This window comes from Saccostrea cucullata, unplaced genomic scaffold (assembly GCF_032062105.1).
Source record: "Saccostrea cucullata isolate Sc308-1 unplaced genomic scaffold, CSIRO_AGI_Scuc_v1 ctg12, whole genome shotgun sequence".
NCBI classification, from domain to species: Eukaryota; Metazoa; Mollusca; class Bivalvia; order Ostreida; family Ostreidae; genus Saccostrea; species Saccostrea cuccullata.
This window is the reverse complement of record NW_026933001.1, coordinates 399,707-423,513: the sequence shown is the minus strand read 5'-3', so window position 1 is coordinate 423,513 and position 23,807 is coordinate 399,707. Positions and strand designations below refer to the sequence as shown.

General features: G+C 33.3%; 2 protein-coding genes across 3 annotated transcripts; one reads left to right on the top strand and one right to left on the bottom strand.

Moving 5' to 3' along the window:
• Positions 1 to 2,302: 2,302 nt before the first annotated feature.
• On the bottom strand, positions 2,303 to 16,483 carry LOC134236853 (multiple epidermal growth factor-like domains protein 10). 2 transcript variants are annotated; one of them, XM_062719000.1, is made up of 14 exons: positions 16,382 to 16,483; positions 14,561 to 14,684; positions 12,644 to 14,397; positions 12,381 to 12,518; positions 11,954 to 12,159; positions 10,508 to 10,576; positions 7,299 to 7,509; positions 6,856 to 6,966; positions 6,534 to 6,709; positions 6,252 to 6,365; positions 5,760 to 5,833; positions 5,487 to 5,594; positions 4,515 to 4,611; positions 2,303 to 4,400 (listed from the first exon to the last, which is right to left on the bottom strand). In XM_062719000.1, exons 1-14 carry the CDS (start codon positions 16,476 to 16,478, stop codon positions 4,353 to 4,355), a joined length of 3,327 nt encoding a protein of 1,108 aa, XP_062574984.1. In that variant the 5' UTR covers positions 16,479 to 16,483; the 3' UTR covers positions 2,303 to 4,352. The 2 variants fall into 2 exon arrangements, with proteins under 2 accessions (XP_062574984.1, XP_062574985.1); XM_062719001.1 differs by lacking the exon at positions 10,508 to 10,576 and having other exon boundaries at positions 2,304 to 4,400.
• Positions 16,484 to 16,695: 212 nt separating this feature from the next.
• Positions 16,696 to 23,119, top strand: LOC134236852 (XK-related protein 6-like). The gene is made up of 3 exons (XM_062718999.1): positions 16,696 to 17,375; positions 18,410 to 18,660; positions 19,687 to 23,119. Exons 1-3 carry the CDS (start codon positions 16,780 to 16,782, stop codon positions 20,412 to 20,414), a joined length of 1,575 nt encoding a protein of 524 aa, XP_062574983.1. The 5' UTR covers positions 16,696 to 16,779; the 3' UTR covers positions 20,415 to 23,119.
• The last annotated feature ends 688 nt before the right edge of the window (positions 23,120 to 23,807 follow it).

Genomic DNA, 23,807 nt, shown 5'->3' with positions numbered 1-23,807 from the left:
TTATTGTGAGGTTGTCAAGATTTTGAAAGAACCAAGGTGTTGCTGTAGTGTTTCCCTTGTTTTGGAACTGGATTCAATTTTTCCATCTCCAAACCAAAGGTTTATCCTTCTCACTCTCCCAGTCAGTGCATTAAGCCTCATAAGATCATAAGCAATATTTCACTTCTATAAAATACTGTTTTGAAGTAAAGTGATAAAATGTCATTGAGAACTGGTACATGTATCATTCATTGATTATGAATTCTACCTTGGTGTTTTTGTGTTTTACAAAAATGACAATACTAGACTAAGTACATGTATCGGTATATTATTTTGTTTACATAACATCAAAATACATTGGAAAACATTTGAGCACTATAATAAAGCATAGGGCAACAAAAGTTAATGCATTCTAGCAAAGTGATAGCTCAAAAATAGGTCAAAACTTTTTTACAATTTTTTTTAAAGTTTATTAAATCTCGATTGTTATCTATTTTTTGACAATTTGAGTTCAAGTTTGTCCAGTCTAAAAGTAGATGATATCCCTCTAACATACTGAAAGGTCTAGAATTATTTTGTACTTGTCAGCTGTTACCTCCTCGCAATCTACACATACTTTTGAGTTTTGCCAGTTTTGCAGTTTATAAGAAGAGGTTCATGAGACACCTTATATTGAGCTAAATGATATTCAGGTAATAATGTATTTTGGTGTAGTTTGTTTTTAGCTCACCTGAGCCGAAGGCTCATGATTGCTTAATTGCTTAAACATTTTGTCCATCTGTATATCTGTAAACTTTTCACATTTTCGACTTCTTCTGTTAATGATTATTTTTGAGATACAATAATTTCAAGAACCACTGAGCCAATTTTGACCAAACTCGGTACAAAGCATCCTTGGGTAAAGGGGAATTTAAATTTTTCAAATAAAGGGCCAAGTCCTTTCACAAGGGGAGATAATCAAGAAACAACAAAAATAGGGTGGGGTCATTAAAAAATCTTCTTCTCAAGAAGCACTGGGCCAGAAAAGCTGAAACTTATGTGGAAGCATCCTGGGGTAGTGTAGATTCTAAATTGTTAAAATCATGACCCCGGGGATAGGGCAGGGCCACAACGGGGAATCAAAGTTTTACATAGAAATATATAGGAAAAATATTTTAAAATCTTCTTCTCAAGAACCACTGGGCCAGAAAAGCTGAAACTTATGTGGAAGCATCCTGGGGTAGTGTAGATTCTAAATTGTTAACATCATGACCCCCGGGGGTAGGGCGGGGCCACAATGGGGAATCAAAGTTTTACATTGAAATATATGAGAAAAATCTTTTAAAAATCTTCTTCTCTAGAACCACAGGGCCAGAAAAGCTGAAACTTATGTGGAAGCATCCTGGGTTAGTGTAGATTCTAAATTGTTAAAATCATTACCCCCGGGGATAGGGCAGGGCCACAATGGGGAATCAAAGTTTTACATAGAAAAATATAGGAAATATATTTTAAAATCTTCTACTCAGGAACCACTGGGCCAGAAAAGCTGAAACCCATGTGGAAACATCCTGTAGTAGTGTATATTCAAATTATTCAACTTATGACCCCCGAGGGTTGGGCGGGGCCACAATGGGGAATCAAAGTTTTACATAGTAATACATGTATATAGGAAAAATCTTTGAAAATCTTCTTCTCAAGAACCACTAGGCCAGAAAAGCTGAAACTTATGTGGAAGCATCCTGGGGTAGTGTAGATTCTAAATTGTTCTACTCATGACATCTGGGGTAGGGCGGGGCCACAATGGAGAATCAAAGTTTTGCAATGTTGAATCAAAGCATCCTATGGTAGTGTAGATTTCAAATTGTTTAAATTATGATCAGTTGGGTAGGGTGGAGTCACAATATGTACATGTATTATAAGGGGAAATTTGGTAAAGAACAGAATGGTCGAAGCTTCTCAGGTGAGCAATGTGGCCCATGGGCCTCTTGTTCAAGTATAGATAAAACTGTAAAAGGAGTAGATGTAGTACTGTAAACCCCCCCCCCCCAAAAAAAAGAATCACAATTGTTGATGTACTTTATCATTTATAGATTTCTATTAAAAATAAGTCATACACGTGGCATAGTGGATAAATTTGCTGAGTAAGGAGTTTATCCCTACATTCCTGGTTCAAATCCACTCCAGGACCTGCTGAGCGATCCTTCAAATGAGACTACATATTCAATATTTCAGAAAGAAAGGTGGTAAACTCTTTGCCATCACACAAGCTCCTTGACCAGTAGAACTACCATGATATGAGTAGAGAAAGGAACAGTTATGCCGTTGTATCCCTTATATATTTTCAAATTTGATGAGCAGTATACATACAGTTGTACATAAACAAAATACCTTTCAGCCAAATTTATGAACTTTGCATAACTACTAAAAAAATTCTGAATATTTATTTTTTTTTTTACATTCAGTATTGTAACATTTACTGCAACAAACAAATGGTTCACAACATTGCAATAATGAGTTCCATCTTACATACAAAACATAACCAAAGTAAAAATAAACAACATATGATATATTCTATATAAATGTTCTTCACTCTCCATAAAAAATATGTTTATTTTCAAAAATATTCCATTCTTTTGTGCAAGATTGCAAATCCATTCACATATTAATATAAATTTATATAAATATGATAAGTATATTTGTAGATATGTGTACATTACAATTATAGTTTTGCAATTTATATTGAATACTATTATTGTTTTGCAAGATTTCAGATGCCTTTTAAATATTCAGTGTTCTTCCATATACAACAAAACCTGATTAAAGAGCACCTGTTAGTAAAGAAATCTTGGTTTATATGGGGAACTTTTTTTTGGTGCCAGTTCCATAGTTTCATTATGTTTCTTATAAAATTTAAAGATAAAAAGAATTTGAAGTCCCAGTTATACTTCTTTATAATCCAGTTTTACTTGTACATGCATGTACATAAAGATTCAGTATAAGAATACATTTTTTAAGCAGCAATGTAAAAGTCATGGCACCTGGAATGTTTTATAGCAGTACAGGTATATACAGGTATATACAGGTATATATGTTTCTGCCCAATAAAGTTGTGTGGTAGCCTGCTGAATATGAATCCTAATGACACTTGTTTATCACAAACACAATGAATATCAATTATTATTCTGGACTGGAATGCATATTTTACTGTGTTTATATACTGTGTCTAATACAAGACCGAGGTAAAGATGAAATTATACACATATTCTGTCTAGTATACATGTAATTGTGGAATTACCCTGGTAATGCTGTAAAATTACTTATTTTTGTAGGGGGTCATATTTTTATGGTATGAGGAAAAATATTTTGGTTGGCTGAGATTTTGAGGATTAGGTAGTGTAGAGTTGTTCTCTGTTTGAAATTCTTCATTTCATGGAGTACAACAAAATCAGGGTCTATTCATGCCTACAACCCCCTAAAAATTAGTGTCAACACAATACCTGAATTCACATATCAATAAAGAAAAAAATTACAAGCATATAAATTAAAAGTTTGCAATTCAGTTTGAATAATATTTCATTTCTTCATTTTCACATCCTTTATACATGATTAAAAGACTAATATTTTGTCCTGGTACTGGTACATAGCTTTCTGTCTCGTACAATTGTAAAATTAAAGAATTGATTAAATTGATTTTACAAACATAGAAACAAATTAAAATATTTTTCTTTTAAAATAAAATTCCATTTCAAAGTCTTCACAACCTGTATACATGGCTTTAATATAAGACTAATCATCTTAACACACAACCTGGGAAAATACTGATAAAATAACTTTGCAATTCATTTTCTAAATAAAAAATAATAACTGATAATATTATATAATGTCCGATGTACATAAAATGTATGTAGAAAAGCTCACATAATCAAAGAAAACGAGATGTAAATAAATATATAAAAAAGAAAAAGGTAAATATTCTGAGTAATGCTGTAAATATGATCATGAAACATCAATTAGAAAACACTTCCTATTGACTAAGTAACATTACTACAAAACCTGTGTTGATATGTACATGTAAATGAATGTATAAGAACACAAATCCTCATTATATGGGTAACAAACTCACAATTAAGGACTTTCTATTAATATCAATATTCAAATACATTGTATAACAATGTCTCATTCTATAGCTTGGTTGTAGACAGGGACTGTTTCCAAAAGTTTTGATGGGAACTAGTGCTCAAAAAAGAGTAATAAGTAAAATATATATCAAAAGATATCAGGAATGCAATCATTCCAATAATGACAATCTTGATTGATGGTTTTTAAATGGGAAGAAATGGTCACTGAGCTTCTGAGCTTGGTCAGGATAATGAGCTTATATTTACAACCCTTTCTTAAACTAGAGTTGTCATGACAACGGATTCATCCTCCTGGTGATCGGCCTATAAAAATTAAAAAAAAAAATTATTGGTATTTTCTTCTTCATTCATTAACTTCCATTTCCACATTACAAATATCATCTTTATAAAGAAGGAGAAAAACATGTTGATACATACAAGAGTTTGGCTGATGGTCTTGAGTTGGCTGTAAACTTCCTGACATGTTGGTCTGGTTGAAGGAGTCAATCTCCAACAAGACTCCATTAAACGAAGTCTGAAGTTTGAAAGAAATATATTAAGTAAACACGTTTATATGCATAGACTGGATACAGTGAAGCCTTGTTATCTCAAACTCAGAAGAACTGAAAAAAATACTTCAAGAAACCCAAGGATCCAAGATATTGAGGGTAAAATACCTAAAGAACATGTAGTTGGGACTCCCAAATATCTTTTGGAAATATTTGGGATACATGTACTAAAATCAACTGTATGTCAATATAAAGACTAACCAAACTAGCATCTATTTTAATGAAATTTAGTAAGCTTCTGTCTAAATCAGCAAATGAAGCTTGTCTGACGAGTTATTATACTTTGTACCCCCTACTGTCCCCAATCTTCATTTCACCTCCAGGATTTTTAGTATTTTTTTTATTCTTCTTAATATTTTTGACCTACTAGGATGTCTACTTAGTCCTGATGATAAAACACATTCAGTGTATGCAACATGCAAAGCGTGTAGATGATTTCATTTTTTGTTATCATTTGTTTTACACTTAAAACATATCAATCGCAAAAATTATGTCAAAGCTACAAAAATTATGTTAAAGGTAGCCACTCATACTGATCAATTATAAATGTTTGATGTGTCCAATTTATACATGTATCTATTACAAGGTCAGTCAAACATGGGTATCTCATAACTAATATCTCAAATGCCATAGATATGTCAAAGTGATTTGAAATCCAAACCTCTTATTCTTTAGGTATTTTACCCTGGATATCTTAAATCCCTGGATATTTCACTGTTTTTTCTTGGTCTCAACAAGTTTAAGATCACAAGATTGGACTGTATAATATATTTACATGCCTAAAGTCTAAATTAAATCACTCAAACATCACTATGTTTGTTTAAGTCACTTGGTCACTTACAATTTCCTAATACATGATTTAGGAGGCATGAGGTAAAACTCATTTTCTTCCTCAGGAAAACTATATCCCAGGCTGGCAATTTCTAAAAGCAGCACCCCAAATGTCCATCTGAAACAAAACAAGAAATCCATGTATACAAGTTTTCATGAAGTTTATATTATTTTAATCAGTTTTGCTATTGTACAAAACATATATTTACTTCAATGTATTTATAACATTATGCTTATACTGGAAATCACTCTTATATTTATTTAGGCAATTAGACAGACTCACATTTCAGACTCATTTGAATAAATTTTTCTTCTTTTAGATTCCACTGCCAGCCAGGGGTAGTATTTCCTAGGAATCTGTAGAAATAGAAACAATCACTTAAAAAAATTAACATATTATAATGTAAAAATTTGCACAATGCCTCCTAATTTAAAATCAAACAAAATATTAAATATACCGTATAATCAATTTGCACAAATTGCCAGGAAATAAGGGCCCCTCGTAAATGATTAAAATTATCAGAATCATATCAAAGATATAAAAATGAAACACATCCAATTTCTCAATAATTTGGGTGGATTATCTTCACTTAAAGTAAAGTTAGACATCATTTTAGTGGTTCCTTGTATTTATTTTTTTTTTTTCAAAAGATTTTTTTGAAGTAAATATGATATTAATTATTATAAAGAGAATACCCGCCCCCTTTTCGCAATTTTCTGCAAATAGGGATTATAAAAAACAATCTCTTACCATTAAAATGGAAAAATTTCTCACTGGTTCTGGTTGAGATTCTAAGGTAGAATTAATGGCAAAATTGAAGTTGGCAAGCTTGGCCCTTCCATGGGAAAAAAGGTAAATGTTCATAGGAATTACAAGTCTGTGGATTATCTAAGAAAAATTAAGAAGAACAATTAAATCAAAAATAAGAGGTCTGATCACGAGAAAATCTTTTACAAGTCCTCATAACATCAAAATGAGTCTTATTTGCAAGTAAATGAACCAAACTAACAATCGTTATTTTAAACAGAGATGCAATGCATTCCACTAACTTCATACCATTTTTTCTTTCAAGAAAATGACTGCTGATAAAACATCTAACACATAAGACATGAGTTCTGAGGCTTGGTGTTTAAAGGTAACATCTGGTGGATTGTCACTACTGTATCGGAGTTGTTTCAGATGCTGCTTCAAGTCACCTTGATCACAGCTCTCAAACACACTGTATTCACACCCTGCAACAAACCACAAGGTTCCCATTTTTTAAAAGTGCAAGTCCAATTTTGACATCACTGTTGAAGTTTTATACTTAAAGAAAATTTCATTATCATCCAAGCTACCACTATACATGTATGTATAAATACTAATTTAATTTTCTTACTTTCGTCTTCACAGTGTCCAAACAAAGTGAAAATGTTGGGATGCTCATCTGTTAAAGATGTCAAGATTTCTAGTTCATTATGAAATTTTCTCATCTGGTTTTTATTCCTCTCTGAAAAAAGAAAAAAATGTAAAAATAAAGAGAACAGAAAAATGATGAAAAGTAAAAATGTAGAACAATAAACATAGAATTATAAAATATGTTTAATATTACTGTAAAATCACATATTTTCATGGAGTCAAATTTTCCAGGTTTGAGGAAAAAAATATTGGTTTGAGAGGACCTAATTTCGTGGTTGGAAAATGTTTAGCAGTAATGCATATGAAAATTTAAAATTTCGTGGCAGTCATAAATTTGTGGGTCTCTCCTTGCCCCAACAACAAACATTAAACCTCCACGAAAATTAGTGTCAGATTTCACAGTAAGTTGCCTTGTTTTAATACCTTTGTGAAGACATTTAACCAGCACACTGTGACTCCTATACCTCCCTGTGTTTAGAGAAATGTCTAAAGGCATTTGTTGGAATGTTGCTTCGGAGAAGATCTGTAAAGACTCAGTGTCAAGGACAAAACTTCTCCGACCGTCATCTTGTGGAAATCCTCTGTCTGCATTTCTAATGGCAGTGCCAGTATTTTCCATTTGGAATCCATAGGTCTGTGAAAGAAAAAAAAAAATTACGCATTTATTGCAGTAGATAATGCTTGATCTCCTCTACAGGTGGACAGACAGCTGGACAGACATGGTGATTCCAGTATACCCCCTCCCCCTAACCTTCGTTTTCAGGGGTATAATAAAACATTAACATTTATTCCATACTATAAATCATGATACTAATGTAAAACTACTGTTTACAATAGCTAATGTACATCTGAGTATATAATTAAACAATAATATTCCTCCTCTGTTTGCTTATATGTGTGTTAGTAGGTTATGTAAATATTTTTTGGTGATTGCACTGTTTATTCCAACATAGCAAACATTTGAAAAAAAAATCTTTTCATACTTGTATAAATTATGGTGAAAGAACATAAAATATTGTATAATCAATGGATATGTAACACTGATGGTAGCTATTTTACTAACTAATCAACAGCAAACAATTTTCATCATACATGATAATAAAAAACAAACATGACAAAGGAGATAATACTTCATGGATGGAAATATATAAAGATTTAGCACTATAATACATTTACTGTAGAGAAGAGCAACTGCATTACTAAACACTAAGTTATTGACACTACAGATGCAAAACAAGGCTGTATTCGTACAATGTACCGTATCACCACTACAAGGAGTGAAGAACTGAGTATTGTAATAAGTGGTACAAGTGCTTGATCTTGTTATGTTCCCCAAACGAAGTTGGGGAACATATTGTTTTTACTCTGTTTCTTATTATTATTTTTCTTCTTCCTGGGTACTTATTTGTCCGCGAATGATCTTGTAAACTGTTCATCTGATGTAAGTAAAATCTTTTTAGGGTAAGTAGACATGTTATGTAGATTTGCGGAATCAAGGTCATTTTGCGCGCACGTGTTTGCAAGAGCGCGCACGTGCAACATGTAAAATGACCAATATAATTGATATAACCATAACTTTTCTATTTTCAGATGAAATGTGTTGAAACTAAGAATACAAGAATATATTAGTATTATAGACAAGAGGACGTGGTCAAATTATCATGAACTCAAGTACATGCACGTGCGCTTCGCTCTGATGGCTGAAACAAAAATCTCGATATCTTATTCGTTTTTTGACGAAATACTTTTAAATTGAAAACATAGTCATGCACTAACATATTCTTCGATATGAAAGAAAATAATTTTCATGAAATCATGCGCATGCACGTGCGCTGCAATCTGATTGGCTAAAACTTTAAATGCCTATAACTCCCTTGGTTTTCAGCCAAACAGGATGGGATTTAGAACATAGATAGTCTTAACATGCTTAATGGACCCCTTCAAGAGGGTATGGTCATCATGCACATGCATGCACGTGCATGCACGTGCAATACATATAATTACAAACGTACTTGATTAGGCGTATGTTCGAATACTTTTTGAATGCCTTGATATTAAGTACATTAAAATAAATCAATAGTGTAGATACAATGATATGGTCATTCCGCATATGCATGCAAGTGTGCGTACGTGTAATGCAAAAATTTGCTATATACTTGGTACACTTTAGGGAAAACGTTGTTTAAGTTTAAGATGCATAGAGTTTAGTTTATTTGATGAAGCTTAGAGGGAATGAGGCACCAAAATGAAGTTTGGGAGTGTTTGGGGAACATCTGTAACGGTTCCCGTTACAATTAGCACTAGTTTATATTGTGATTAAAAAGTGTTCTAATTTTTTTTAACTACGGGACTAAAAATTTCCCCCTGACACAGGCATGTCATTGTCTGTGTAACTTTAATGAGGGTGTGATCTCTTGATTAATATGTGTATCCCTCTCCATCTGGAGAAACAAAAGCAGAATAACCAGTAGTGGGTCTCTGATATTATTAGTACACAGTTTTGTAGTGACCAGGTACGGGGTGATACATTGTAAATTTTATACCTGGTAAGGTGAAGCCGAGTAGGTATGAAATTTACTAGCTAGATATCATCCCATACCTGGGACTATGGAATTATGTTACAAATTTACCCCACAGATGACTTCATTACCTATTCAAGTGTCTATAAGGTTTATAAAATTGTTTAATCTCCACTACATATTTCATCACTTTAGTTCTGTGCATATGAGATGTCACATTGTTCCACATAATACACAGTAATGTAATAGTTCTTGCAGTTATAACTTATAAACAGGTTTAAAGAATTTTTGTAGGAGAAGAAAACAATTCAATGTGTGACTGTTACTTATGTTAGTTAACTTCTTATTTGTCAACAGACACTTGTGACTATTGACAATTAAAAAGATTAAGAGTTAATATAACAGTTGTATCTTTCTTTTATAGAACTTTTGAAAAAGTTTTCAACTTAAAATGATACAATTAAACACACTTATAGTGAAATGCCAGAGACAAACAATCCTGATTCACAATTTATTGCTTTTGTTAAGTTTACAATATAAAAAAGTTTATTATGTTTGAAAATAATAGGCTATAAGAATCATTTGCATAGTTAAGCATGAATTGATTTTAATTTTGATTTATAAAAGGTTTTTGGCTAAAAAAAAAAAAAAAGATTTGTTTCCCTTGTCAGACACTAAAAAATTGCACCTCAATTCCAAAGCAATTAGCCCAATCACGGATGTATGTAGATTTACCATATCTAATTCTCTATATAAAGCCTTCAAATTCAGAGTATATGTACTAGCATATAGAGAAAAGGGTCATGGTAATTCTTGTTAACCACTGACCTAGATAGAGTTACTTCCTTTGTATCCTTTATTACATGCAAGTAATTTCAATAGGTAGTAGGATAAATTTGAAGTAAAGTTAATTTTGTTGATACATGCAAGACATGCAAATCCAGATGTGATAATACACATGTATACCCTGCTATGGTATTGCAAAAGTATATGGGCTCAGTGGCTAAATCAGAAAGTGTAATTTTAGCTACAAAGGAAATAAATCCATATGCCACATTTTCCAATTAAATACATGTATTAATTATTTTAGATTGACTAGAAGTGGCTGCTCACATTTCTGTCAGTCTCTGGTACTTGAGTACTTGTCCGGCACGGACAAAGAGGCAGTAAGGGGATACCCTCCTAGTAATTAAAATTTCTCTTTCATTATTTTGGATTTTTTAAAAAAATAATTTTCATCTCTTAAACACATCTTTATATTAAATGCATGGTAATAGTCAGTTCATTTAACATATGCTCATCAAGAAAATAAACTGGACTACCTTTCATCACAACCATTTTGTACATGCAAAAAATTGTAAAAATATGCCAACATTTTAGAACTAAATACTATTAGCCAACATTTGTAACTGCAGAATCTACACAATACAATTTATGTCAATATATTTCATTATTATCAGTATTAACATCTAAAAATTTGGCCTATTCAAGTGCCATTCCTTTATATGCCTCAAGATGAAAAACATAATCATGGGTGATAACTGCCTACACCGAAAATCTGTAAAAATGTTCCAAAATTAGAGCACTTAAAACATGCTTGTGGATTTTCTTTAAGATGCTCATTTTAACATACTATCACAACAAATGCTTGGCTATAGAAACAGAGACTTAAGGAAGATATAAACATTAAACACTGATGAAATTTTTGGGGAGGCTTTTAGAAAATAATATCAAATAGAGCTGTAAAAACTGAGATTGCTATATTCAACATAATGTATTGTACCTGCCATATTTATCCAGGAAAAATTTCATAGACAATGAAATTACTATTTTAGTGTACAGCAGTCACTTTTGTTTACTGACTTTGGAGAAATACAAGGAATTAATATATTCAATAATTGTGGAATATTTTCCTAAAATATAATGTCAAAAATATTTTAATCCAATTCAAACTTTGTCACTTACTTTAGATTTCTGCTTATTCCATTTTACATCAAAAGGAAGATCACTCCAAATATATTTTAGGCCATATAAAATTGAAATTCTGGTTCAAGGTAGCTTGCTAATTTTATTGTATTTTTGATAAAATAAAAAGTAAGTATTGCGGAGCAAACTTTTTTGTTTCAAGTTTAGTATTCAAATATCACTTCCGGTGGCCATTTGCAATGAGATTTTGGCTACTTCGTTTGAAAATACATTTGAGGACATTACCTTCGATGTTTACACGCTGATTAGCAATGGATAAAGCAGAAATTTTGACCAGAAATGGAAAGTATATCTGTGATTAAAAACATTATCTATATGTTAAAGAAAATCCGAAAATTAAAATTAAAAAAATACCTCCCTCATCTACTTTATTGCCAATAAAATGATAAATAAAATGCCGCCCTCCCGGATCTGTTTTGGAGAAAATTGGCCTGAGAACCAGAGAATTAAATTTAGATAGCCTTAGATAAATCTACTATGGAATTGGAACTCTTCAGTGAACAATGATTATAGCTTCCTTGAACTTTTATAGAACACATGCATTTTCTTAAATTCATAACAGTTTTGCTTTACCTCTGGTGGGTGGTTCTCATCTTCAAGGGAACCGTTGCTCTTCTGTGGCTTTGAACATGTACCACAAAAATGTACATGCTTCCGTCTGACAATGATTGTTACTATGACTATTGTCAAAATAGTCAACAAAATGGCTGCTGTCACACTTCCTGCTATGGCCATGGTATCTGCATCCTTATCTCTGACATTTTCCACACTTCTTAGAGCTAGAAGTAGAAAAATACTGTTCAGTGTTACTTGTACATTTCTCATAAAGAGACAATAATGAATATAAGTACATGTATTTACCATATGAACATGTATTTTTTAACATTTCAAGGGCTATTACAAATGTATAATGAAATGCAAATTTTACATGTATGATTGAAGGGAAAAAATACTACATGTATAAGTGTGCATTATCCTTCATTGTGTAGGCGGTTTTTACCAATTTGACAGGTGGATCCAGTATATCCCTCAGCACAGCCGTGGGGACACATCCCAGTATTGTCATTACAGACCTCATTGTTCTTACAGGTCCCACACTTCTGGTCACAGTTCACACCAAACCTGCCAGGAACACATTCTGTAAGAAAAGAACAATCAATGCTCAAAGTGTAAGTTTAAATATAAAGTGACATCAAGCTAAGAAAACAAGCCTAATTAACATTTTTTAAAGAATTGCCAGATATATCCTTAAGTAAAACTCACTTTCATTGCATTTATCCCCGGTCCACCCTGGCTGGCATCCTTTGCTACACTTCCCCGACATCTGCTCACACACGTTATCCAGACAGTTCTCACTACACTGCTGCTGACACTCGAATCCATATCGCCCAGCATGACAGCCCTGGTCACAATAGCCATTCTGATGGAAGCAGGTGTCTCCTACACATTCAGTGCTACAGGAGGAACCACAGTATTTTCCAAACTTGCCATCAGTACACCCCTCATTGCAAGAACCATCTAAATTGTTACACCTGTCATTTTTACAATCGACAGGACAAGTTTTGTTACAAAATCTTCCATAAAATGTTGGCTTGCAGTTCAAACAAATCCCAGATACTCTATCACATTGATTATTTTCACAGAATGAAGGGCATGTTTTATTGCAATAATCACCATAGAAACCATCTGTGCAACCATAAACACACACTTCTGTAATTTCGTTACATGCTTTTTTGTCGTCTGACTGGTATTTACAATTCTTTGGGCAAGTTTTCTCACAGTAGTTGCCAAATCTGTAAACACTACATGGATATTTGCAAATTCCACTTTCTCTAAAACACTCCTTAAATGAACAGTGCTCACTACAAGTAAAATTGCATGTGTCACCATAAAACCCTGCCAGACAACCATCCACACATACGCCCGTGTCTTTGTTACAATGTAAGTAATTACTATAAGAATTTCTTTTACAGTTTGGGCTGCATGGTTTATCACATAAGGTCCCGTACCAGCCAGAAAAACACTCTGAACACTTCCCGGTGTCTATAAATACTTGACATAGTGTACACTCTGGAGGACATCTCCTGTCACACTGTAGACCATACCATCCTTCTTTGCACCCATAAGTACAATGTCCAGAATCCTCCTTACACGATCCCCCTCCCGCACAATAAGGACTGCATTTCCATGTACAATGACTTCCAAAATAACCAAACTCACACCCATTAAGACATCTGCCAGTAGTCCCATTGCAGGCCTGCTGACCTCCTTTACATTTGTTACTGCATTCTCTACAACTTGTCCCATTCCAGTAAAAACCAGCACTGCATTGTTGACAAGTAGGTGGCATTGTCTCTACCTTTGCTGCACATTGCAGACAGTTCTGAATTAAGCATTCACGATTGCACATGTTTCCATACCAGCCAGTTGAGCAGCCATTTGTACACTTCCCTGATGACTTATCACAGGACTTTCCATTTATACAATGACCTTTGCATCTGTCACAGAAACTGCTATTCCAAAAATATCCATCATCACAGGCTGAACAATAGACGGCATTATTATTATAAGGATTCTCCTTGCAAGTGTTACAGTGACTTAGTGTACATCTTCTGTCACAGTTATTGCCAAAGTATCCATATTTACACCCATACTTACAAGCCCCTGTAGTAGTATTGCATGCTAGGCTTCCTCCCACACAGAAATCACTACAGTTAACACAGGAATGAGAGCTTATGTTCCAAAACTTCCCCTCCGTACACACTGAACAATAGATATAGTTATTGTAGTAGGAGATGTCACAGAGAACACAGTTATCAAAATCACAGTCCTGCTCCTCACACTTGTCGCCTCTCCAGCCCAGGTTACAACCGTAGATACAGCGACCGAACTGGTCACACTTAGACGGGCTTATTTTACAGTGTGTGCTGCAGATTTCTGTACAGCCCGGTCCATATCTACCTGGCTCACACATTGTGCAGTTTTCATGGTAACCATTCCAATCACACTCAATGCACCTGTACAAAAGGAAGAAATGTTTATTATATGGTACTGTTAAATATACTAAAAATATTTAGATAATCTATTCTGCATTATCAAAAGTAACCAATTTTTAGTCACTCTTTATGAATTGTGTATGTATGCTCTTTAAAAACTATAACAGTTCAAAGGAAAATGTACCCCGATGAGCAGGTTCTGTCACAGTTTTTCCCAGAAAATCCAGGCTGACATCCATAGAGACACCCTCTGTCCTGCCCGCAGTAATCGCTCCCATACAAACATTTACTATTATTGCACAATAACTCTGCAAATCAAGAAATTCTTTATTAATAGGTAACATAAAATAAAGTTTATACTAACTGTACATTCATATCCATTCATCATTGCTTAAACAAAGTTAAATCTGCTCTGTGTCTCTGTATCAAAAAGCATATTTCAGTCCCTTCTCTGATTTTAAATAAAGCATTGATCATGCATGCTTAAAAATTTGCTGCAGATCTGTAGCTTCCTGTCTGAAAAAAAGGATTAAACTGTCTCTTACAATATAACTGAAAATATGTTTCTTAGAAACACATTATTTATAGCTATTTCCACATAAAAAAACATTTCCTATAATCATTGTAAATACTGAGCCATCTGGGCCATGGGACCATCCAAATTTTTCTCTTTTTATATAACCTTTTTAAAAGGTGTCAAGATATATATACTTTTAAAAAATGTCATTAACAAGTGGCTGATTGAGTCTTAAGATTTTTTTTAATAAATAGTGCACCAAAAAGTCTGCTATCGATTTATTTCTCCATTAATTTATGCTGCCATCTAGAAGTTTTACTATCCAAATGTTCCTAGCATATTTTTTAACCACTTCCACAACAAAACATTTCCCAGAAGTGTTGACCAATGATTATAGCCCTTCATTTTGTCTATTATTAGTATTAACACTGCCATATTAGGTGTCAAGATTATTCGGTAACGGGTTTGTTCGCCCGATCTACCTGTTCGCAGGAGTCCGTTCGCGCAGAGTCCCTTCGCCCAAAATATTTTTCGCCCAATATCTTGTTCGCCCTATATGTGGTTCGCCCAATATACACATGATATATACTTATATAATAAATATGAATTAAAAATTAACATACGAGTATATCATTTTTTCTATTTATTTCACTTACGAACTTGGAATTTTTTTTTTCTCTTAAATTCTGATACGAAGAGCAATGTTTATTTAGTCTAAATAAATTTTTATTTGATTCTAATGATTTTTTGAATGACTAAGTGTTTGAACTATAGTTAATTAGATGATTAATATCAATTTAATTAAGGGGGATACATCCGTGTTATTTTTACGAATTGCGCTATGTTTTTAAAACAATTAAAGGACATGTGTGACCGCTGATACTAAAACGGGTGTGATCATATGCATATAACGTCTGGCGGATACAGTGACTGACTGTTTTATTTTGAATGTACATAAAAATTAGGAAAGAAATTCATTAGATTTTATTCTTTATTAAATTACGCGAACATGTAACAAGTTTTTATCTGTAAAAATCAGGCGAACGGGGAATCAGGCGAACGAACATGGAACCAGATTATTCGGTACAATGCATTCCTGCATGACTTCTACATGCAGTTTTGTTGTGTATTAGTATACAATATGTTTGAAATGCATGGTGAAAAAAAAAGAGAAAGAGCGGTCTTTTTTGTGTGCAAATCCAATAAATATACACTTTTTGTTTCAATTGGTTAGTTCTTTGGTCGTCCATCTTAATTTTTCAGAGAGCAAACTACAAATCTGCAGCTAAAAAAAAGTGCGATTTTTTTAGCGATACATATACAGTTTTTATCTGTGGGTGACACTGCAGGCCTCTGGTCTGTTTTAAAAATAGAAGAGCAACCGTTCTGTATCAAATAAAAACCAGTAAAAATATGACCAAAAATCTTCAGAGAGATGGATAGGCATAGCCGGAGGTTTGATGTCAGAGCAAATGTAACCGTAATTACCTGAATGACATGATTTCAACAAAACAAACAGCAACAAAAACCAATATATTTGGTCGTTACTTCCCATTTTGACATTTTTCGAGATGCGCACTTCCATGTATGTTGTTAAGTCTTACATAAATATTTCTGTTTAAAAATGTCATTCACAGATTTCGTTTTTTTTTATGCATCTTTTTAAACTTTTCTTTTGATAAATGGAAAACAAACTAAAATAGAAGAAATTAGCATATAATATATTTAACATATCACAAAAACCTTTTTCATCCAATGAATGATTTCATGTATGAGTTATTCAATCAAAACTTTAACCCGAACTGACTCGAAATGCAAAGTTGAGACTGCACTGATAGCCAATATGATTACGTAGTATTTGATTGTGGCCTTGACTAAGTATCAAAATGAATTCCGGTGATAGAGTGACAACGCATACGGCAATTCCTTTGTTTAAAAATGGAAAAGTGCCTTATACACGTCGAGTGTACTACGCAGAGAAACAAAAATCATTGAAAGGGATTGATAATGATTCTTTGAATGAGTCCGATATCAAATTGCAAACTCTGATCACACCCAAAACTCCCAAGGACATTGGTGAAAATGGAGATCTTGGTGAATCTCAACCTGATTGCTCCATACAATTTAAAGGGGACAAAAAGAAAGGAAGAATTTTGAAATTTATAAAATATCCCTTTCAATACTATGACATTATTTTTGCTGTGTTTTCAATTATATTATTTTTCTATGATGTTGTATCAGATATTTTACTGGCAGCACACTACTATACCCTTGATCGATGGGTTGCATTTGGTTTTACAACTGGATTTATTGTAATACCAGCTTTTATTTCTAATGGACAAAGTGCTCGGTGGTATCTTGTTGATTATGAACAGGAGCAAAAGAAACTTGCAAAGAAACCCAAAACTAAAGTAACTCCTATATGGATCTGGTTTCTCAGAATTTTCTTCACTTTTCCGTTAATGGTTGGACCAGTTGTAAGGTATTGTATTGTAGGTCATGTAGATTACATTTAGACCTTTGAAGCTTAATTTTGCTTAATTTTGTTTGTCCATTGTCTTGCTTTGATGATTAACATTAATTACTGATTAATTTTAAGCTCACCTGAGCTGAAAACTCAAGTGATCTTTTCTGATCAAATTTTGTCCTTGCATCCATCTAGCTGTCTGTCTTTCTGTATTTTCACATTTTCAACTTCAAATTTCATACAAATTTCAAACAAACTTGCCACAAAGCATCCTTGGGTGAAGGGGATTCAATTTTGTTCAAGTGAAGGGCCACACCCTCTTTCAAGGAGAGATAATGAAGTGTAAAGGGAGAAGACAAAAATGCAGTGGACCAGACTGGGATTTGAAGCAGGTCCCCTTTAATTTCCAGTCAGGTGCTCTACCAACTGAGCTTTCTGGCCACTGGTGATCAAATCCGGCTGACCGCCACATACCTCCCTCCCCAAGCCAGGCTCATCCCTAGCAGGCATCTCACCTGTCAATTCCAGGGCATAGCAAGCCATCAAATGTAATGGGAGAGGAGAAAAATGCAGCTGACTAGACTGGGATTCGAACCTGGGTTAGGGTTGGCCCACAATTGATGTACAAAGTTTTATATAGGAAAAATCTTTTACTCATAAACAATCAAGTCATGGTTTGGTCATATTGATATGGAAGCATTCTCAGGTAGTGTTGATTCAGATTTGTTCAAGACATGACTCGGGAAGGGGGCCAAAATGAAAGTTCAAACTTTATAGAGAAAAAAAGCCACAGAAATTCAAAGAAATATGTAAGCATTCTATCTTAGTTAAGTTAATTCAGATCATACCCCCTCCCTTTTAGGGTTAGGTCAGGACCATTTATGCATTTTAGCTTTTTCAATACTAGATTGATTTTTGCTTTTTTCTAGTCACAGTGTTCAGGTGAGTGATGTGGCCCATGAGCCTCTTGTTTTGCTTTATGTTGTTTGTTGTGTGATTGTTTGCAGTTTATAATAACATTCTGTCATGCTTTAAACTTCATACTGCAGACACTCTGAGTTCATTTACCATGGCATTATGAGCAAGAAAGGCAGTGAGACGGAGGAAAAGGACAGAAAAAAGAAATGGCACCATTATAAACAAATGCTTTATGAGGATACTGATGCTGGCTTGGTTCGCATGTTTGAATGTTTTTTGGAGGCAGCACCGCAGCTTGTTCTTCAGCTTTTCATCTTGTTCAGTGAAATAAAAAATAATGGGTTTGATGGGAATAATGATCTTGAAGAGCATGGGCACATGAGTAAGCATTACATTTTATTACCAGTACTTCATCTCAAACAGTAGCTCAGAAATAAAAGTCTTATTTCTTTACATTTAAATTTTTCATGCTTATAACTTTAACTATTGCTGCATGACCTGTGATATTAGATAAACATTCCAATTTTTGACTTTATATCTAAAACTACATGTAACTCTGCCTCATGAAGCATTTACATTTACTAATTTGCTTTAACCATTCAACAGTTCTTTATGTGACCCAATGCTGTTTGACTGTTTTTTTTATCACTTTCCCTGAAAGAGGTGGATATTATTGGGTCTGTCCCTATGTCTGTTAGCTGTATTTTTGCCACTTTTATTTGTGAATGATATCTTAAGAAGCCTTTGAGCTTTTGCAATGAAATTTTATATTGCAACATCCTATGGCCAAAAGAAGACCCCTATTGATTTTTAGGTCCCAAAGGTCGAGGTATTCAATAAATTCATACTCAGGTTCATTTTGTGAGTAATACTTCAAGAAGCCTTTCAACTTTAGCAATAAACTATAATACGCCATGTATTACTTCTCCCTATGGCCTAAAGAAGAACCCTTTTGATTTTGAGGTCATAAGGTCAGAGGTCAAGGTCATAACTTTATACATTCTGTTTGTGTTACACTATCAATTTTAGACAATATCTCAAAAAATAAAAAGTCTGAGCTTTTGCAGTAAAATTATACATCACATCTCATTATTGTCTAAAAAAACCCTTTTTACTTCATGATTAAAGTTCACGATTTTGTACATTGCAAAAACTTCCTGATGCAATCTGTTTTTTAATTTGACAAGTTGTTGTTGAAGATATGTGAAAAAAAAATGAATATGATACAATATATGTGGTGATATTTACATGCAGTACTTTTTGTCCTTCTTAACACTTATGTGCAGATTTTATACTTAACAAATATTTGTACCAGAAACAAGAGTAACGTCACAAGGTTAACAGGTTGTTAATAATTTTCTTTTTTAAAAAAGTAAAGAAAACTTTATTTAAAATTACTCTTTTTCAGAAATCATCCGTGTGGTGGCCCTGGTTGGATCTTGGACAGGCCTGTCCTTTAGCCTGACCTCCTATCACAAGGCCCTGAGAGCCATGCAGCATTCAGAACTCTATGAAAAATATGTCAGCAAGCAGGACCAATCCCAAGATCATGTACCCAAAAAACAGAGCCTGTTGTCCACTCTGATGCTGACCCTGGGTTACTTCTCCTGGAGACTGTGTGAGATTGGGCCCAGGGTGCTGATTCTAGCCCTGTTTGCCTCCGAGTTTACCTATTTTGTTCTTGTTGCTGCAGCTATACATTGGATCATCATGACGGTATGGTTGCTCTGTCAGAAAACTAATTTCTACGGAGAGAAGAAGAGAGATGAGGTCATTTTTAACATTATACTGGGCTATGCTATGATTTTCTGCTTTCTGAATGCCAGAGATGGACACACGAGGTATAGAGCCATTCTGTACTACTTTATTTTCTATATTGAAAATTTTATCATGCTGGCATTATGGCTGTACAGTGTAGAACAGAAAGAGACCTGGCTTTATTATACTGCCATCGGAGCCGTGGCTGGGGGTTGCCTGCTACACATAAGTCTACAGCTGATCTACTACAAGACTTGTCACCCCAAGGCATCTGAAATCAAATTCTTTCTTCACCCCACGGAGCAGTATAACTGTTACCAGTCTGTCTGTCATACAGTGGAAGAGGAGGACCAACAAAGTGATGCTAATGCCATTTAATTCATTATTGATCTGGTATGAGCCCAGAACCAAGAAAGTCAGTCAGCCAGTCTGTTCTGCATCTCACAGCATTAATACAGGCAAAATACGCCAAACAGTGAAGTGTCAAAGAGCTCTGTTTCAAACAACACTGAAACGCAGCTAACATCAAAAGTAAATGCAGTTTTGTTGTAGTTTTGTATGTTACATAGTGAAGTTATTAATTAGGTGACTCAACATTAATTCAAACAGCACCTAATTATAAACAACATGAGTAATTAACCATATTGTCAAAAGTTTTTTTTATACAGAATTGTAGCTATATTTTTCTTATTCTAAGATGTATATTTTTTAGTTTTTTAGTGTAGTACAACTGTACACAGATGAACATGGTGCATGGAGCATATTTGAATAAGACAACTTTGATTAATATAGGATTTTTTAACAACCACTAACAAACATAAGAGATATAAATATAAACAAAATTGCTTTGAAAACAAGGCATTTTGTATATTATACAAAACAGTGCCATCTTTATTCATAAAATTTATTTTTTCCTTACAAGAATGATTAATTTGAATTATATTGTAGATTGATTTTTTTTCGTATTATTTGTACATTTATATTGTCTACATTAGAGTAATGTCTTTTGTATGCAAATGTCATAACAACCAAATGCAAAAAAATATAAATCATTAAATGTACATGTGTAAATGTTACATACTGTATACAGGGAAATTTTGCCCCGTTTTATTTTTGCCCCTTTCACCCTCTTCATGTTTGGGCAAATTCAAAGAACACAGCATAGGTTCTTTAACAGAATTATGACTTGGTGAATTTAAAATGGGGCAAAATGTTCGCAAGTGCAAAAGGGCAAAAATGACATGGGGGGGCGAAAATAACCATGTATACAGTATTGTCTGTTTAATGTTGTTCTTGTGCAATGCTTATTTGGGTCTGTTATCAGTGTTTATTCTTGTATTTTTCCAAGTACCATGGACCAATACATTACTTGAATTATTTTCCATACAACAATCAAATCTCCCTTGTGATGTGATATTTGGGATGTGATACATAATTTTTGTATGCCTTTACCTCACCGGTATCCCATTTATATTTCTTACCAATATTTTTGCATGAAATGTACTGTGTTCACCATTTGAGAATATCTTGGTAATGTTTAATATTGACCAATAAAGCTGTAATATTCCCCCAATCTGCTAATTTGATCATGTTTATGCTTATCAGCTTCTACTTCATACTTTAACGTTGTTGTGCCTTTATTTGTCTGTTCTTGTTGCTTGGTTGTGTTGAATTTTTAAGCACACATTATGAAACCATAAGTTACACATTTTGAAGGTATATATTGTACTCTTTTAATCAATGTATTTTGTATGCTGTATACTGTAAAATCACAAATTTTCATGGGGTCAAATTTTCTAGGTTTGAGAAAAAAATATATTGGTTTGTGGGGATTCAATTTCGTGGTTGGAGAAGTGTTGAGTAGTAATGCATATGAAACTTAAAATTTTGAGGTGGTTATGAATTTAGAGGGTCTCTCCTTTCCTTGAAAACAACGAAAATTACCCCCCCCTCGAAAATTTGTGATTTCACATTAAATGATACTTTGCAAATGAATATATTCAATGATTCTGCCTGTAGTGAAAGTGGTGCTTCTTTGTCACTTTGTAAGTTATTGTAAAGAAGAGCATGTGAATATTGTTAAATACATGTAAAGATATGCATTTTACATAATAAATATAAACTACATGTATCAAAATAGTCTTTGATAGGATAGCTTTAATTAACAATACATTCTGAGAAAAAATTAGCTAGGATAGGAGAAATATTCACAAAGTACATACACATGTAATTATATATTTGTACATATACATGTATTTTACAAGGGTTGTGGGTTCTTGTAAAATATTTAGACAAAACCAGTCTAGAAATTATGAGAAAACATAATAAATTTTGATTTTATAATGATAAGAGATAAAAAGAGCAATGAAAAAATTTCAAAATATTGATATTGGGCATTTACCCATTTTCTCATAAACATAGCTGGTATGAGAGCATTTTAGAGAATACCATCGCATGCATATCATCTCAAGTTGTCCTTCTTTTCATATAAACATAATATACTAGTATACATGTATATATATTTGTATTTTATAGTCCCATTACATGTAGTCCATTTTACTCTTTTTACAATTATTAGCTTCCTCCTAGTCATTACAATATTTCCTAAATATCTAGTCCTCTTCAGAATGCAATGGGTATACATATACATTTAAAATAAATTACCCGGTACAGAAATCTGGTAAACCCAGATTCAATGCTTCTTGTTAGATTTGGTTCCAAAAGTATTTTATCAATATGTACTACATGTTGTATTTCTTATTTTTTAAATGTGAATGGTTAAATGGCTTGGGTATTCAATACAAGAGTAAGAATTTTTTAGCTCACCTCAATTGTGTCGGGGGAGGGAGGGGTGCTTATGTGATACCCTTAGTGTCCCAGGTTAACTCTTTTAGTGCAGTTTTCTTATTAAGTACTTCTATGCCCTTGGGTTTTACATTACTAGATTATTATTTTGAATGTGGGACTTTGCCTTACTTGAAGACAGATTTTGTTGAGGTGAGCTCTGTAATTTCTACCATACATGTATATATTTCTCAGTTCACATTTAGTAAAGGATTAGAAATATGCTAATAATAAATATGGATGACACAACTTTAATTTAATTCTTAGCTTGTCCATGAATATAATTGTTTTAATTTCAATCTTCGTATTAACAAATATAATTGTATTTCTTTCGTAAATGACTAAAATGTCAATTCATGTTATAATTAATGGAGCTAGTGGTTTGCCTTGATCATTTTGATAATTTTTCCTGCTGCTTTGTACAGTTGTTAAGTCAGTGCAGTGGTGCCCACACCTCTGATGGTTGTTAGTATCTCAGGACTTTGTTATTAATTTTTTATGCATGTATTTTTTCTGAAAATATTCAAATAAATTAAGGAATTCAATGCATCATTCATTTTCTTGACCTCAGGTATCTTGCAATGAAAGAGCAGAATTGGATTTTTAACTGTATTCTGTAAATGACTATAAATATCTGTCAATAACTGCAGTTTTATTTACCGGTATAAAGAATTTTCCTGAGTGTTGCTCCATAACTGTGAACAAAATTGAAAAGGAACATCAAAGAAGATATTTGCACATGTAGTGCATTTCTAGAAAATTAATAAAAAGAAGGTATACTGTAAACCAACTTTTATTCACGTGCAAGAAATATCTGCAACTTCCTTGATATACTCTTACTCTTGAATATTAATCTCTGCGAACTATTTATTTTCCATCAGTCACGAAAATTAATTACTGCGGGTTGCTTTCAAATTGATGAATTGC